General features: G+C 38.7%; 1 protein-coding gene across 3 annotated transcripts in view; it reads right to left on the bottom strand.

Annotated features, from left to right (window-relative positions):
* Positions 1–15,582, bottom strand: part of NUP133 (nucleoporin 133) — a 57,088-nt gene that overhangs the window by 6,162 nt on the left and 35,344 nt on the right. For all 3 annotated transcript variants that reach the window (XM_003993934.6, XM_019813113.3, XM_019813112.3), the window contains exons 16-25: positions 15,410–15,532; positions 14,733–14,829; positions 13,815–14,066; positions 13,028–13,161; positions 10,343–10,501; positions 9,363–9,498; positions 4,959–5,077; positions 3,891–3,971; positions 2,567–2,631; positions 1,214–1,302 (exon numbers count right to left, since the gene is read on the bottom strand). In XM_003993934.6, the coding sequence (XP_003993983.2) occupies positions 1,214–1,302; positions 2,567–2,631; positions 3,891–3,971; positions 4,959–5,077; positions 9,363–9,498; positions 10,343–10,501; positions 13,028–13,161; positions 13,815–14,066; positions 14,733–14,829; positions 15,410–15,532 (1,255 nt within the window). The remainder of the gene's footprint in view (positions 1–1,213; positions 1,303–2,566; positions 2,632–3,890; positions 3,972–4,958; positions 5,078–9,362; positions 9,499–10,342; positions 10,502–13,027; positions 13,162–13,814; positions 14,067–14,732; positions 14,830–15,409; positions 15,533–15,582) is intronic.

The raw sequence follows: 15,582 nt of genomic DNA, 5'->3' as shown, positions 1-15,582 counted from the left end.
GTTTTGATATAATTCTATAATATGAGTCACATAGGTATAAAATGTGCAAAATTGCTCATCTCTACCTAACATTCTCCATATTAAGCTCCATATACATATACATACACAGCTGATCCCTGAACAACACGGGTTTGAACTGCAAGGGTCCACTTACATGCAAATTTTTTTTTTTTTAATACAGTACAGTACTATGACTGTATTTTCTCTTTCTTATGATTTTCTTAAGAACGTTTTCATTTCTCTAAGCTTAGTTTATGATAAGAATACAGTACATAACACACATATAAAATATGTGCTAACTGTGTTACTCGTAAGGCTTCTGGTCAATAGCAGAACATCAGCACTTAGGTTTTTAGGGAGTCAAATGTTATACATAGATTTTCAACTGTGCTGGGGATCAGTGCCCCTCATCCACACACTGTTCAAGGGTCAACTGCATCCTCTAATTCATATACCTCCCTAAGAACAGCATTTTGTCCATAAAAGCTTCTTTACCTAATTTGTGTCTCAATCAGCAAATGGAATTTTGCTCACTGCTTTAGTATGGGAGTATGTGCAGAACACATTCCCTTCTTGTTTCTTTTTATTTTGTTCCTAAAATGAATTTTAGAGTATTAACATCCAAAATGGATTTGAAAAAGCATTTGTAATTTATTCTTAAGCATAGTATGGTCAGTTATATTACAAAAAGTTACATCTCATTTATCATATACATTTTTGGTATCACAACCAACACTTGAATCTATTCCTTGTCCAATCAGCACAGAGACTTTGCCCACTGGAGTCCCCCAGGATCCATGTGGATGGAGACTTCACCTTGACACATGCTCCCCCAATTGGAGAGGAAAGAAAAAAACCCTTCATTTTAATATTTGTGTATTTTTGAGAGAGAGCGCGTGAGCAGGGGAGGGGCAGGGAGAGAGGAAGACACAGAATCCAAAGCAGGCTCCAGGCTCCGAGCCGTCAGCATAGAGTCTGATGCGGGGCTTGAACTCATGAGCCGTGAGATCATGACCTGAGGAGAGGTCGGACGCTTAACCGACTGAGCCACTCAGGGACCCCAACCCTTCCTTCATTTTAAACAAATCGAATTCTGAGTATGGTACTGTTTAATCTTAAACTGCCCTCGCACTGACACCTTGGCAAATCCCATTCTCAGATTTCTAAAACTGAGGAGCGATACCAGAATTTCTAGTGTTAACAAACTACTTACCATCTTTTAAAAGCTTCTGTAAGATTTTCACAAATATACTGCCTTTAGATACTTCAATTGGATCATCCTTACCATCTGAACTGGACCAGCTAGAAAACAAAATTGCAATGGGAAGAAAATGAAATCGTGAACATATCTGAAATAAAGGACTTCTGTTTGCTACCATAGTCTTATTCTAATGGTTGTGCTGGGGAGGGGTTGGGGGGTCAGGTGGAGAATCTTAAGTTTTTGTGATACTGTTTCAAATTATTAAAATAAGGGAGCTTTAAATGTTGAACACACTTAGAGTCTTTATAGTAGATACAAGATGTTACACTCAAGTAGCTACCTGCCCAATGTAACCATACCTATGTGATGTCAAAACCAAGTAGTGAGGTATCTGTTCCCAAAAAACGCTATAAATATATAACAAATCTAGTAAGGACTCCAAAGTATGATCTTCGGAGCACAATAGTTACAGTATATTGTAACAGACTCTGCTTTTCATAAAAGTAAAAGGGTAAATGGTGTCTAATACAATGTAAGTTTTATCTAGATGAGATTATCTACTGCTGAAAAACACACACACAGAACCACTACTCTGTATCATCAATGGATCTATCCCACGATACCTTAAAGTTTTTAAACACAAAGCCATGAAAAGAATTCCAGCCAAATGATGGCATACTTTTTTTTAGATAAGGAAGGAGAATCAAGTGGCAGAGCTAGATGCTTCAGAGCGTGACCTCCAAGACCAAGCAGAACAATGTGAACCATTTGGGAGTGATCAGAGGAAGAAAGGCTTTAGTAAAAATAGTTCTACTGTAATTTCTCAGCACGATATAAAAAGGGAAGTTGTGGGTAGGGAAGGACGTTAACACTCAAGTCACGTTCTCTTTAAAATTCTTTTTCCCCGAAGCAATTTGATTCTCAGTCTTTCACAGCCACCACCTTTCTTTGCCACCATTTCCAGCAGAAATCTCCCCCCTTAAGAAGGAGATAATGTGAGAGGTCTCAATAACTTACAAGACAGTACTGATACTCTAATAAACTTTTTATTTAAAACAACAGCAGCTTGTTTGGCAGAACTGGCCCAACTTGTGTGAAAATCAGGAACATAGGCATTTCTGTGCAAACTGACGGTCTAAATTTTAAAATCAAAAGTAGAGACGTATTATACTAGTGGTCCTAAGTCCTTAAACTCTCCCTTAATTATTGAATGAAAAATTTAGATTACTAATGCAACCATTACGATTTTCATAGTATATGTTATAAAACAATTAGGCTACAAGACCGTTTGATGTATGGTATCATAATCTTCCTAAAGAAACCTTTCCCAAAACCGTACCTTAGATTCATGCTATGAGAACTTACTTATCTCTCTGAAGAGCTTTGCAAAGGATTTCCAGTTTTAGATCATTTATATTTACATCTTCCTCCTTTATGGTGAAACAAAAAAATTCTCATTAAGTCCTGATTGTAAGAAATACATGCTTACATTTGAGTTGTTATCAGGTTCTAATTCTACATAAATATTGCTTTACTTCTGATTCATAATTAAAAAAAATTCCTTTTAAGACATTAATATGCAGAAGAGTAAGCCAATTAATAACTCTGTGCGAATCAGTTTCTGATTATTCTGTGATAATCTGATGTTATCAGGAACCCTGAAAAGGTTAAGATTTTAAACAAGGTAACATAAAAGCCACTCCATTACATTTTTTAAATCTACCAAACTACTTTCAATTGCAAGGCCAATTCTTATCCTACAGAATTATCATCATAATCTTTTTTCTCCCCCCCAAAGAAAGCTGAGAAACAGCTCCTCTTAGGGTGAATACTATGAAAAATAAATTGATAAAGCAACGTATCAGAATGAAGAACTAATAATGACTTAATAAATGAAAGAAAAAAACTAACTCAGGACTCTGAAAAGCCGAGTTTTTTATTCATGCACAGAAAAAGACAGCAGGGAACATGTGAGAATTATCAGGAAAGCGACTCTCCTGACAACTTTTCTAAAGAGCTACACATTCCAAGAATTAGGAATAGCTGAACCACAGAGTCTTTTTTAAAATTAAAAAAAAAAACATTTATTTATTTTTGAGAGAGAGAGAGACTGAGAGAAAGAGAACAAGTGGGGGAGGGGCAGAGAGAGAGGGAAACAGAATCTGAAGCCGGCTCCAGGCTCTGAGCTGTGAGCACAGAGCCTGATGTGGGGCTCGAACTCATGAACTGTGAGATCACGACCTGAGCCAGAGTCGGACGCTTTAACCCGACTGAGCCACCCAGGCACCCGAGAGTCTTTTTTATATTTTTTAATTAAAAAAAAAAAAAAAATTTTTTTAACGTTTATTCATTTTTTGATAGAGAGAGACGAGGACAGAGTGTGAGGGGGGAGAGGCAAAGAGAGAGGGAGACACAGAATCCGAAGCAAGCTCCAGGCTCTGAACTGACAGCACAGAGCCTGACGCGGGGCTCGAACTCACAGACCGCGAGATCGTGACCTGAGCCGAAGTCGGACGCTTACCAGACTGAGCCACCCAAGCGCCCCACCGGGAGTCTTTTTTAATTAACACATTGTCATGATTGGCTAAAAGAAGTTACCTTTTCTTTTTTAATACGTTTTCAACTCTACCGCAAACCAAATACATAATTGTGATACTTGCCTTTGATCGTCTCCAGGGATTTTACTCACCTCATCGATATATTCCAGCAAGTCCAAAGCTTTCTTGAAATCATATTCATTAGCTCTTCTGTTTTCTTCACAGATATATAGCTATGGGAAATTCAAATAAGGATGAGGACTATTTTAAGTAATCATGTAACTAAGACTAGAGAAATTTAGGGAGAAAATAAGTCATTATGTCTTGCAAGTCAGTCACAGGTATTTGTATTTTATACTAAGAAGACTGTCACATTTGGAAATCACATTCCATCTATCCTCACGATCAACTTTCTTTTAAAACATGCCTACACTCAACAGTACTTAATTTGTGTAATTTGGTATATATACTTTAAAAATGTCAGTAAATTCATATTCTTATGTTCAATATAATGTAACATACTTCAGTATTCTTTTGGGCATATTCTTTGCAATATGCTATATAAAGAGAGGCTGTTGTGGGCTCAATTACAGGAAATCTGTTACCAATAATGACTAAAATACTGAAGTTTTGGAATTGTCTTCTGTTACTATAATTAGAGCGATTTCAAAGTGATCCTACATCACTCTTGTATGGGGATGCTCTGTTGAAGGGCAAAGAGCGAAGCAGAGTTAAGGTTACAAGTACAGTACGTAACAATGAGACTGTCTCGTGGAGGCTGCAGCCCATAATCTAGGGAATTGTTGTGTTCCTGCCCTCAGGAGTGTGTTGTGTTCCAGACAAAAGCGGGAGGACAGTACTCACAGGCTATGTAAATCTAGTTCCTTAAACTATTTTTCTTATGGAAGAGCCTGAACTGTACCTCATGGTATGTATATGTCCTATGCTAGAAAAGAAAATCCAAGTACTTCCTTCTGGTCACCTGGATAAGCATCTCTAGGAACAGCTGGAGTTCCATGGGAGGCAGAGGCTGATCCGCTTCCTGCCAACTGGCATCCTGTTCTCAAGCAGCTTCTAACAACTTATTTTAGAGGAAGGGGAAAGTTACCAGAAAAATAGAAATGGAAAGAGGACTACTCTTAGGAACTGTCCATCTGACTCAAGAGACACTGACGCTGTTTTGAGACTGAGGAATGGCGCAAGGATTCGCGCAGACGTACGCTGATGAGCTGTGGTGCAGTCAGCACCGGCATCGCACTGAGACTCAGCTCTTTCTCTGCCAGCAGTTGCTCCGGCAGGGTCTCCTGGTGCAGCAGAAAGCGCTCCTGCTCAGCCATTTCTAGAATTCAAAATGAGAGGCAGGGAGGGGAGTAAACTTCTGCTCTGTCATAAAACAAATCTGAATTAAAAAAAAAAAAAAAAAGGAACACCTCTAATGGTAATCTCATCGTTATTTGATGATCTTAACATGTTATTAATTCTGCTTGCCTTTGATTTCTGATTATGTTAAAACATATTCATGATTTGATCCAAGTCATATAAACAGTCACAGTAACCAGAGAATTAGGAGAGAAGAGAAGAGCTATGAAAATACACCTACTGCCTGGAGAACAGATGGCTATTTCACAAGACACAAGTCCCCCAAATCTGGGGCCACCCGGTCCCATTTTATGTTAACTCAAGAAAGTGCTTCTTCCCACCAGTTTCTAGTAGAATCTTGCACTAAGGGAAATGATCTATTTAAAAGCCGCCATGAGTTATTACAAGAAAAAAAGGCTGGAAGATTATGCACCAAACCTATTAATTAGCAATGGTGAGCTCTACTGGATGAGGTGACATCAGCCATCCAGGCTGCAGCCCAATTCCCCGGTTTTGCCCAGGAAGATGTGGACTGCAGGAGACAAGGACTGAGAACTGCTATGTATTCTCATAAACACAGTTGTCACCGCCAGGTACAATGACCAAAGCATAAATATGCTCATTCAAATACTGACATCCCTCCACGTGATCCTAATTTTGTAAAAATTAAATAATTTTTGTGCGATTTCCATACATAGAGAAGCAGACTGGGAGGGTACACGAAACAGTGACTATAGTTCTCTCTGGGGCAGTGAGATTATATAGACTATTTGATTGTTATGTTTTTTCCTGGTAATTTACAAATTTCAGTAAGGAATTATTTATATAACCAGAAAATTAAAAAAAAAATCTACTCCCTAGGATTAGATACACTGTGATGATAGTCTGCAGGTAATTACTGACACCCAAAAACATTCCCATTGTGTTAAGAAAGCAAAAGTTAAGAAGTGATCAAATGTAAAATGGTGACCACAGTTCCAATGATTTCTGGTGAGCGGGTTGTGGGGGGAGCAAGAAATAAAACCTTGATTTGAGGGACACTTGGGTGGCTCAGTCAGTTAAGCGTCCGACTCTTGATTTCAGCTCAGGTCATCTCACGGTTTGTGGGATTGAGCCCCGTGTCAGGCTCTGAGCTGAGCACAAAGCTTGCTTAAGATTCTTTTGCTCTTTCCCTCTGCCCCTCTCCCCAGCTCGTACAAGCTCGCTCTCTCTCTCTCTCTCTCTCTCTCTCTCTCTCTCTCTCTCTCTCAAATATAAATAAATAGATAAAACAACCATCTGGATTTGAATAACATGGTCTATCTCTGGTGACAAGGCTAAAATATGGCTTCCCATGTCAGACTATCTGCCAATCTTGCAGAATATATACACACTTCTCTAGAAGAATAAACACTACTAGTGCTTAAAAATAAGATTGAAAATCTCCTTTATAAACAGTGAAAAATAGTTTTAATAATAAAAGTTAAATGCTAACCCTACACTTTATTGGGGACTTAATACGTACAAGACATTTTTTTCAAGGAACACAGTGTCTCCACTCCTTACAACTACCCATTTTATAGCTGAGGAAACTGAAGCTCAGAGGGTATCCAAGGTCACAAAGCTAGTAAGCCAGAGAAAACATATGAAACCAGATCTGTCCAATTTCTGTCAAGATTCTTTCCATTGTTCCCATTCCTTGAAGAAAAAAAGACGGTAGTATAAATAGAACCCATACCTCAAAGGCTGGCCTCTGTGGATAAGCCCTGCAACCAAATACAAATATCTATGTTTGTATACCCTTCACCCCTGATCACAGAGCTAAAATCCCCTTCCAATTTTTACTTTGAGAAATTCCAAACTTGGGGCACTTGGGGGCTCAGTTGGTTAAGTGTACGACTCTTGATCTATGGGTCGTGAGTTCAAGTCCACAATGGGCTCCATGCTGGGCATGCAGCCTATTTAGAAAAGAATTCTAGGGGGGCTTGGGTGGCTCAGTTGGTTAAGTAGCCTACTTCAGCTCAGGTCATGATCTTGTGGTTTGTGAGTCTGAGCCCTGAGTCAGGCTCTGCTTTGGATTCTGTGTCTCCCTCTCTCTCTGCCCCTCCCCTGCTTGCACTCTGTCTCTCTGTCAAAAATAAACAAACAGGGGCACCTAGGTGGCTCAGTCGGTTAAGCATCCAACTTCAGTTCAGGTCATGATCTCTCAGTTCATGAGTTCGAGCCTGGCGTCAGGCTCTGTGCTGACAGCTCGGAGCCTGGAGCCTGCTTCAAATTCTGTGTCTCCCCCTCCCCTGCTTGTACTCTGTCTCTGTCTCTCTCAAAGATAAAGCATTAAAAAAAATTTTTTTTAATAAATAAACATTAGAAAAATAAAAATAAGTTCTAACACCACAGAAAATTAAAACAATTTTTCTTAACATTTTTTTATTTTTGAGAGAAAGAGAGACAGAGTGCGAGCAGGGGAGGGACAGAGAGACAGGGAGACAGAATCCAAAGCAGGCTCCAAGCTCTGAGCTGTCAGCACAGAGCCTGACGCAGGGCTCGAACTCACGAACCATGAGATCATGACCTGAGCCAAAGTCAGACGCTCAACCGACTGAGCCACCCAGGCGCCCCTAGAGAAAATATTAAAGAAATATACAGTGCACCCCTGTATACCTACGGTTACCTGTTATCATTCTGGCTTTATCTACCTATTTACCAATCTACCTATTTGCTTTTCCTCCTAAATCAAATGAAAGCTGCAAACATCAGGACATTTCTAAATACTTTAGGATGTACCTCCTAAGGGCATTCAATCACAATATCATTATCAGGTCTGAAAAATTTAACATAAATACAGAAATATCATCTAATGTTAATTATGTTCACATCCCCTCAGTTGTCCCCAAAACGTGCGTCATGGTTGGTTATTTGGGGGATGATCGAGGTGCTGAGCCAGCCTCTCTCCCTACATTTGGTTGTCATGGCTCTCAGGTTACTTTAATCTAAAACAGCCTCCTGTTTTGTTGTTTTTTTAATTTTTTTGTCTTTCATGCTGCTGAATTAGGGAGTCGGAGCCAATTATATTGCAAAATGCCCCAAAACAGGATCTATCTAATCACTTCCCTGTGGTTAGATTCAGGTTGAACATTTCTGACATGACAATAGCACAAGGTGGTATTCCACACTGCTACATGACATCACCCTGGGAAGTATTTACGGTGAGCCTGTCTCAGTGCTGATGATGGTACCTGTCAGGTCCATGTCATGATACTCTGAAAACATGAGGCCATCCTTTTCCCCTAACCCCTAAACTCAATGGCTTTAGCGTCCTTGGATGACACATTAGTCACCATGGTTGCAGGTGGTGATCTGCCAAGTCCCATTCTACACTTATTAGTTGGTATTCTTTTTTTTTCTAAAGGAAACTCTCACTGACCCCTCCCCTTCTGGGTCTCACTGTAGATTTATGGATTTTTTTTTTGCTTTTAAACTGTGAAATAAAATGTTTTACTATCATTCTTTTTGGTGTTTAGATTATCCCCAAACTTGGCCAGTGGTGGCTGTCGTATTGTTTGACATCTCTACATTAAGCTTGCTTTCTGGCCCAACAAGACTCCCCAGGATCATTTCCTCAATAACCCTCATCTCCTTTTACTGAGAAATAGTAGTTAGAAGCCATGATACAGGACTAGGTACGCTCCTGCCACTGGGGTGTCACTGCTTTTAGGCCTTTTCAGTGGACAGAGCCCAAGAAATACTTTAATTTTGAACAATCGTGATTCCATCTGAAATCTCCAATTCAAGTACAGTCCAGGGCCCTTCCTCATCCTCCTCCTAGATTTCCATCTCCCTCTTCCCCTTGGTTCTCAAAAATAAGAATATATCCAAACATTTTCTTAACTGACAACATAACAAAAGTCTCACAATTATGACACCAAAAAGCTTTGAATTCTGAAACCAGTAGCTTTAACAAACTACTACCTACAACAAACCCACTGAATAAAGATTTCTTTGCAGTTCTTCCTGTTCTTAGAATGTGAGTCACTAAGGGTGTAATCAAAGCACAGGTCAAATCATTTACTTTCATTCTTTAGGAATTCTTATTTAATATACAAACTTTCTCTAAAAAATAGAATCCCAAATATGTACTTACGTAATTGTCTAAAGCCACTGAATAGAAAGCATTCCTCTTAAAGAAGAGATGGGTCCTATGTTTAATGAATACCACTGAACAATACTAGGAATGCATTATAAAAGTTCACTGATAGCATGCTTGATGCTCAAATTCTTTCTTTTACCTTCAATTTTTTCTTGTAGTACATCCTCTGAAAAGTCTGAAGCCAACGCAGCCAATTTACTCAAGCCAAGAAGGGTTTTTTTCTTTGCAAAGTAATGTGTTTCCATGTTTGCCAGACCCAGAAGTGTTGCATGAGCCTACAACAAAACATGAAAAGTGATAAGACCCTGCGTACTAATTCAAGTTGAAATACAGGCTAATGCACGACCTAAACTTGTTTTGCCCCCTAATTTATATCAATGAAAGATCAAGTCAGTACTAGCAAACCTAAAAACTAATTGGTTCTATACACCAAGAGTAATTACACAATAAAATACCAACCAGCGACACTAATTATTGGGAAAAGAAACACATATAAGACATTTGCTCTGTAACAATTAGAGTCACTTCAACGACCTGTCAAGGACAAATTTTAAAATTAATTCGTGTATTGTTTTTACTCATAATTTGAACATTTTAATACTCATTGCAAATAAAGGTCAACGGTTATTTACATGTTAATACAATTTTTGTGCTTTATCTTACTCTGATAGTAGTCAAAACACAACGGGCTACATTTTTTTGAGACATTAAAAATACGAGCAATCCCATCATAAATAAACAAGAATACTTTATTCAAATTATGTCAGAGAAAGGAGACATATGCTTAAAATAATTTCTAAATAGCATTTTAATCACTATAAACTAAACTAATTAAAACTAAAGGGGCACCTGAGTGGCTCAGTCATTTGAGCATCTGACTCCTGACTTCAACTCAGGTCATGATCCCAGGGTCATGGGATGGAGCCCCATATTGGGCTCTGTGCTGAGCATGGAGCCTGTCTGGGATTCATTCTCTCCCTCTCTCTCTCTCTCTCTCTCTGAACTTCTGCCCCTCTCCCCCCTTGTGCTCTTTCTCTATAAAATAAAAACTAGTTAAAAAAAAAAAAAAAAACTAAGTAAAAAACTGCCTAAACCTGCTCCATGTAACTCAATTCTTACCTTTTCTAATTCTTGGCTGTTAATTTCATGTAACCAGCTGAGATGTTCATGAGCTTGCAAAAAATTTGCCAACTCTCCATGCTGAGAAATGGGTTGAGATAATAATTTGCCTCGCTTTCCTTTCTCCAGATACCAACGGAAGAGAAAGTCTGAAAAATTCTACAAATAAAAGAGCAAAGAATCCAATAATATTTATTAATACAGTTTTAAAAAGTATATTTCTGATAATAAAACGTTAATATTTTTTTCAAAGGTCTTAGATTCCAGAACAGAGATCCTGTTTAAACATTTATTTTCTATATACTAGGATCCTCAAAAAAAACCCCTTAACTTAGTTTAACAAAAGAGGAATGCAGATTCAGAAAGGGGATCTTGCTTAAGATCATGTAAACTCTAGATGTGCGTGGTATGGTTTGACAGCTATTAGCTATGTACAGCTGTTTAAACCTAGTTAAAATGTTAAAATTCAGTTCCTCAGTCACACTAATCACATCAGGTGCTCAACGTGCCCCATGTCCTATCTTAGAAAACACACAGGAAAGTTCTATGCAACAGTGCAGAATGAAAGATTCCCAGGGGTCAAATTCTTTTTTTAATGTTTATTTTTTTTTGAGAGAGCGAAAAAGAGACAGAGCATGAGCAGGGGAGGGGCAGAAAGAGAGGGAGACACAGAATCCGAAGCAGGCTCCAGGCTCTGAGCTGGCAGCATAGAACCCGACGCAGGGCTCAAACCCACGAACTTGTGAGATCATGACCTGAGCCCAAGTTGGACGTTTAACTGACTGAGCCACCCACCTCCACACCTCCAGGGGTTCAATTCTGTGCCAGAAGGCCATGTGCACTGGAATGATAAACAGGATTCTAGAGAGGGTCTAAATGCCTAGCCAGTTTTCCCCACCTGATGTTTGCCGGATGCTGGGGTAGCATGGAAGGCTAGGCTGGAAGGGAAGATTAAAATGTCCTACAGTCACACAGTATTTAAGAGGTATTTCCACTAAAGGAAATTCTGCCATGAACACACCAGTCCCACAAGACTTTGAAACCAGAAATGAAATGAATGTAACAAAAGCCTCAACCAAATCTTGGCCCACCTCTGTTCTTGATGAACTGAGTGACCTACCTCTCACTTTATCTGCCTCTCAGGAGAAAAAAAAACAAACATTATTTTCATCTTTAAGGTTCCTTTACACACAATATCCAAAATACAACAAGAAATTCGTAAGACATAATAAGCAGAAAAATATGACCAAGAAGTAGGCAAGAGAAACAAATCTGAGGATGATCAGATTTTAGAGGTAGTACAGAAGGATGTTTTAAAGAACTACTGAACGTATTAAAGAAAATAAAAGAAAGAAAAAATGGATGAAAAATGTCAACAAAGAACTAGAATCCACAAAAGAATAGAAATCATGATGGACGCAGACATATTGACTTTAGTGTTATCGTGAAATACTAAATAAGCCATGTCAAACATCAGGCCCTGATCAAATAAGGCAAGTTACATCCAGGCCATGAAATACCACAACACCATCAAAACATTGTGAAATATTTAATGATATCAGGACAAATTTTTGTGATTAGCAACTGGCAAAACGTATTTGTCCACAATAATATGGCGTGAAAAGATTAGAACAACATAAACCAAATGTTACAAAGGGTTCTTCCTCTCTGGGTAGTGAAATTTTGAATGATTCTTAAAATCTTTCTGGTTTATAGGGGCTTTCTGAATTTTATACTATGTTCACTTTTATAGTAAGAAAAAAGTCCGTGCTTACTTGACAATCAACTAGCTTAAATTCACCTAGAGAGTGTCATAATGAAAAGTTTTTTGAAAAATAAAAAGCATGTGGTCCACCTGGGTGGCTCAGTCGGTTAAGCATCCGACTTCGGCTCAGGTCATGATCTCATGGTTCGGGAGTTCAAGCCCCGCATCAGGCTGTGTGCTGACAGCTCAGAGCCTGAAGCCTGCTTCAGATTCTGTGTCTCCTCTCTCTCTGCCCCTTCTCTGCTCACGCTCTTTCTCTCTCTCCCTCAAAAATAAATAAACATTTAAAAAAAAAATTAGAAAAAAAATAAGAAGCATGATGTCAAAGAAGGAGAGCACAAATCTTTGGTGTATGGAAAGCTGAGCTTTTGCTGCAGCATCCTGTGCTCCTAAGATCTTCTTTTCAAATTTTAAAAATTCTCTCAATTTTCATATACCTAAGTACTTTTAATTATGACTGGAAATATATGAATAGAAATGACAATTTTAACTTATTCGTCAAAGGTCACAGAACCTTTCAACAATATTTGGAATCATCTGCCAATTTACAAAAAATACCTAATGCACAAATTAGTATATAAGGTAACTACAAAACGACTATATATCATCTTCCAACAAAACACCCAAGTAAGATTTGAAACGAGGGCGCCTGGGTGGCTCAGTCAGTTAAGCGTCTGACTCTTGATTTCTGCTCATGTCATGATCTCACGGTTCATGAATTCAAGCCCTGCCCGCATCAGGCTCTGCACTGACAGTTCCGAGCCTGCTTGGACTTCTCTCTCTCCTTCTCTCTCTACCCCTCTCCCCACACGTGCTCTCTCTCTCTCTCTCTCTCTTGAATAAACATAAAAAAAAAAAAAGATTTGAAATGGTAAAACCTTACAACAGCATCAATTTCCTACGTCCCCAACACTCGTTACCTGATCAGCAAACTGGGTCATGTAGCGCTGGAGTCTGGTCTGGTTGTCAGTCTGCTCACACATTTGCACTAAGATATCAAAGTCACAGTACTTTTCTGCTAATGAAGCAGCCCACGGGTATTGGCCTAGTGTGACTGTAGAAATGAGAACAGATGGAAAAATTTCTGTTAGTGAAAACTTATTATGTGATAGAAAGTATTACTTGAAACTTTACCTTTAATTCATATTATATTCTAAAAAATAACGGAATAGAAACCTTTCCACTTACTGGCATTTAGTTTCATAATCCTTATAAACTCATTAGAGAGGCAAATTTAATCCCCTGCTTCATCACTGCCTACCCATGATGCTAGTCCCTTCCTTGGTATACTAGCAAAACGAGCTACTTCTCCTAACTCTAGCTATGAAAATAATGTGTCCTTTGCCAAACAGCCACACTGTTCCATCTGTACCCTCTAACCGCCCTCATCGTGCTCTACTGTGCAGTCGACTTATTCATGTAAAAGTCTGAGATAAACTCTTTGAGCACAGTCTCCAGTTGTTTTTAATTTATTCATTTTCAAATCATCTTCAGCACCATCTATGGTACTCGTACCTGGAAAGGTGTGAAGACAAGGTCGAACAAATGAATGAATGCAGAAAGCTGTACATACATGCTTTGCTTTACGTTCTCGGTTACAGTTGGATTAATGATATTACACTGAATATGCTACATTAACGATTGGACTCCGTCACCCGTTCCGCAACGCCAAAGACCCACAGCCACTGCTAAATATCATGCACTTACGAAGTGGAGATAGGAGATCTGATCTTTTCTGTAGGTATTCCATTTCCAGACTGCTGTATCTTTCTTGATCACCAGATTTGTCCAGAGACTTAAGCTGGGAAACGTAACCATCCAGGAAGCAATCAATCAGTGCTACCAGCTGCTCTGTCAGAATGTTTCGGAGGTTGCTGTCTGCCTGAGGATATACCACTTTCAGGACAATCCCATGCTGGCGCACGATTACTGTTCGGATGCCCCCAGGACCACTCGTTGCTATGAAATCACATAAAGTAATACGGTAAGTAAGGGTTCTATAATGGCTGGGGGAAAGACCAACTGCCTAAGAACTATCATGTCACCGCTGCTGGAAAAATAAACCAAATAGGGGTTCAGCTGACCCCTCTATGTCCTGCTTAAATCCCATCTTCTCTATGGAGACTTCAACACAGCCAGGTGAACATGATCCTCTCCCTTCTAAATTCCTTCAGTGCTAACTCCACTTACTTTCTTGTATTAAATCAACATTAACTATTGTCAATACCTCTAGGGCCAGGACCTCCTTCTTTGAATAACCATATGCACTAAAATCTAGTAGACAAAGGGCGCCTGGCTGGCTTAGTAGAGCATGTGACTCTTGATCTCAGGATCGTGAATTCAAGCACCACGTCAGGGGCAGAGATTACTTAAATTTTTTTTTTTTTTAAATCTAATAAGTATCAGTTACATAAATTACAGACAAATCTACAAATTATTCTAAGAGAATAAGGCAATTTTCACAAGAATTACTCATTCTGGAGGTGGCACTTATTTTTCATTTCACTCACAAACCCACACTAATGGAATAATACAGCTTCCAGAAACGATAGGCCATTAGAAATACATTTTGAACGACTGCTAATAATAAACCAGTATATTTGCGCTCAGAGCTTGCAATCTCACCTGTCCAAGGAACATACTCAGGTTCTTGTTCTACTGGCTCTTTTCTATATAAGGAGTTTCTATTCTGTCGATAATGACAGGCAGCTTGTAGCATGTCCTAGAAAAAAATGCATCAGCATATGCAGAAAGTGATGAGTCCCAGTATTTTTAAAGATAATTTGAAACATCAAAGTCTATTAATACTAAAAAAATACTCAGCTCAAGTCTGTAAGAATTACTCTTTTGGTTCTTTCTGCATTTGAAATTTGTTTTACTCCATAACTTAACTTTAATTTTGGAAAACTATACTAACCAAAGTAGGAAAACCATTGCTATAAAGAACATTATCTAAGATTAAATGGAACATTTTAATCAATAATGTAACTATTAAGTTCTTGAGTAATTAAGACACTTAGTTACTATAACATTAATACATTTGCCATGATACATGTATCTTTCTCCAGATAAAAGGTTATTATTTTATTATAATCCAGAACCCAGGATTATAGAAACTTTTAATATGCATAAGACATTCAAAATGTTTGATAAATAAAACGACTGTACTTTTCTAAATTTTTTGAATTAAATGCTAAACACTTTTAAATTACTGGCGATACAGAGCTGGAATATGGAACCACTTTCTCTTCCAGCCACACTCCGGTCTTTGATTTGCTGAAATCTTCACCGTGGTTTTGTACCTTGAGAATACTGTTCACATTGATCACCACTTCAGCCCATTCAACAGATTCCAAAGATGTTTCCTTTAAGACCTGCTCCTCGTGCTCCAGTAAACACTCGCAAATGGTGTCTACCTGCGACACCTGAGGGAGTACAGAGAAGGCAACTACTTTTAACAAAAACCATGGCGATG

The sequence above is a fragment of the Felis catus genome, chromosome D2 (assembly GCF_018350175.1).
Source record: "Felis catus isolate Fca126 chromosome D2, F.catus_Fca126_mat1.0, whole genome shotgun sequence".
In the NCBI taxonomy this organism is placed as follows: Eukaryota; Metazoa; Chordata; class Mammalia; order Carnivora; family Felidae; genus Felis; species Felis catus.
This window is presented reverse-complemented; position numbering and strand designations above follow the sequence as displayed.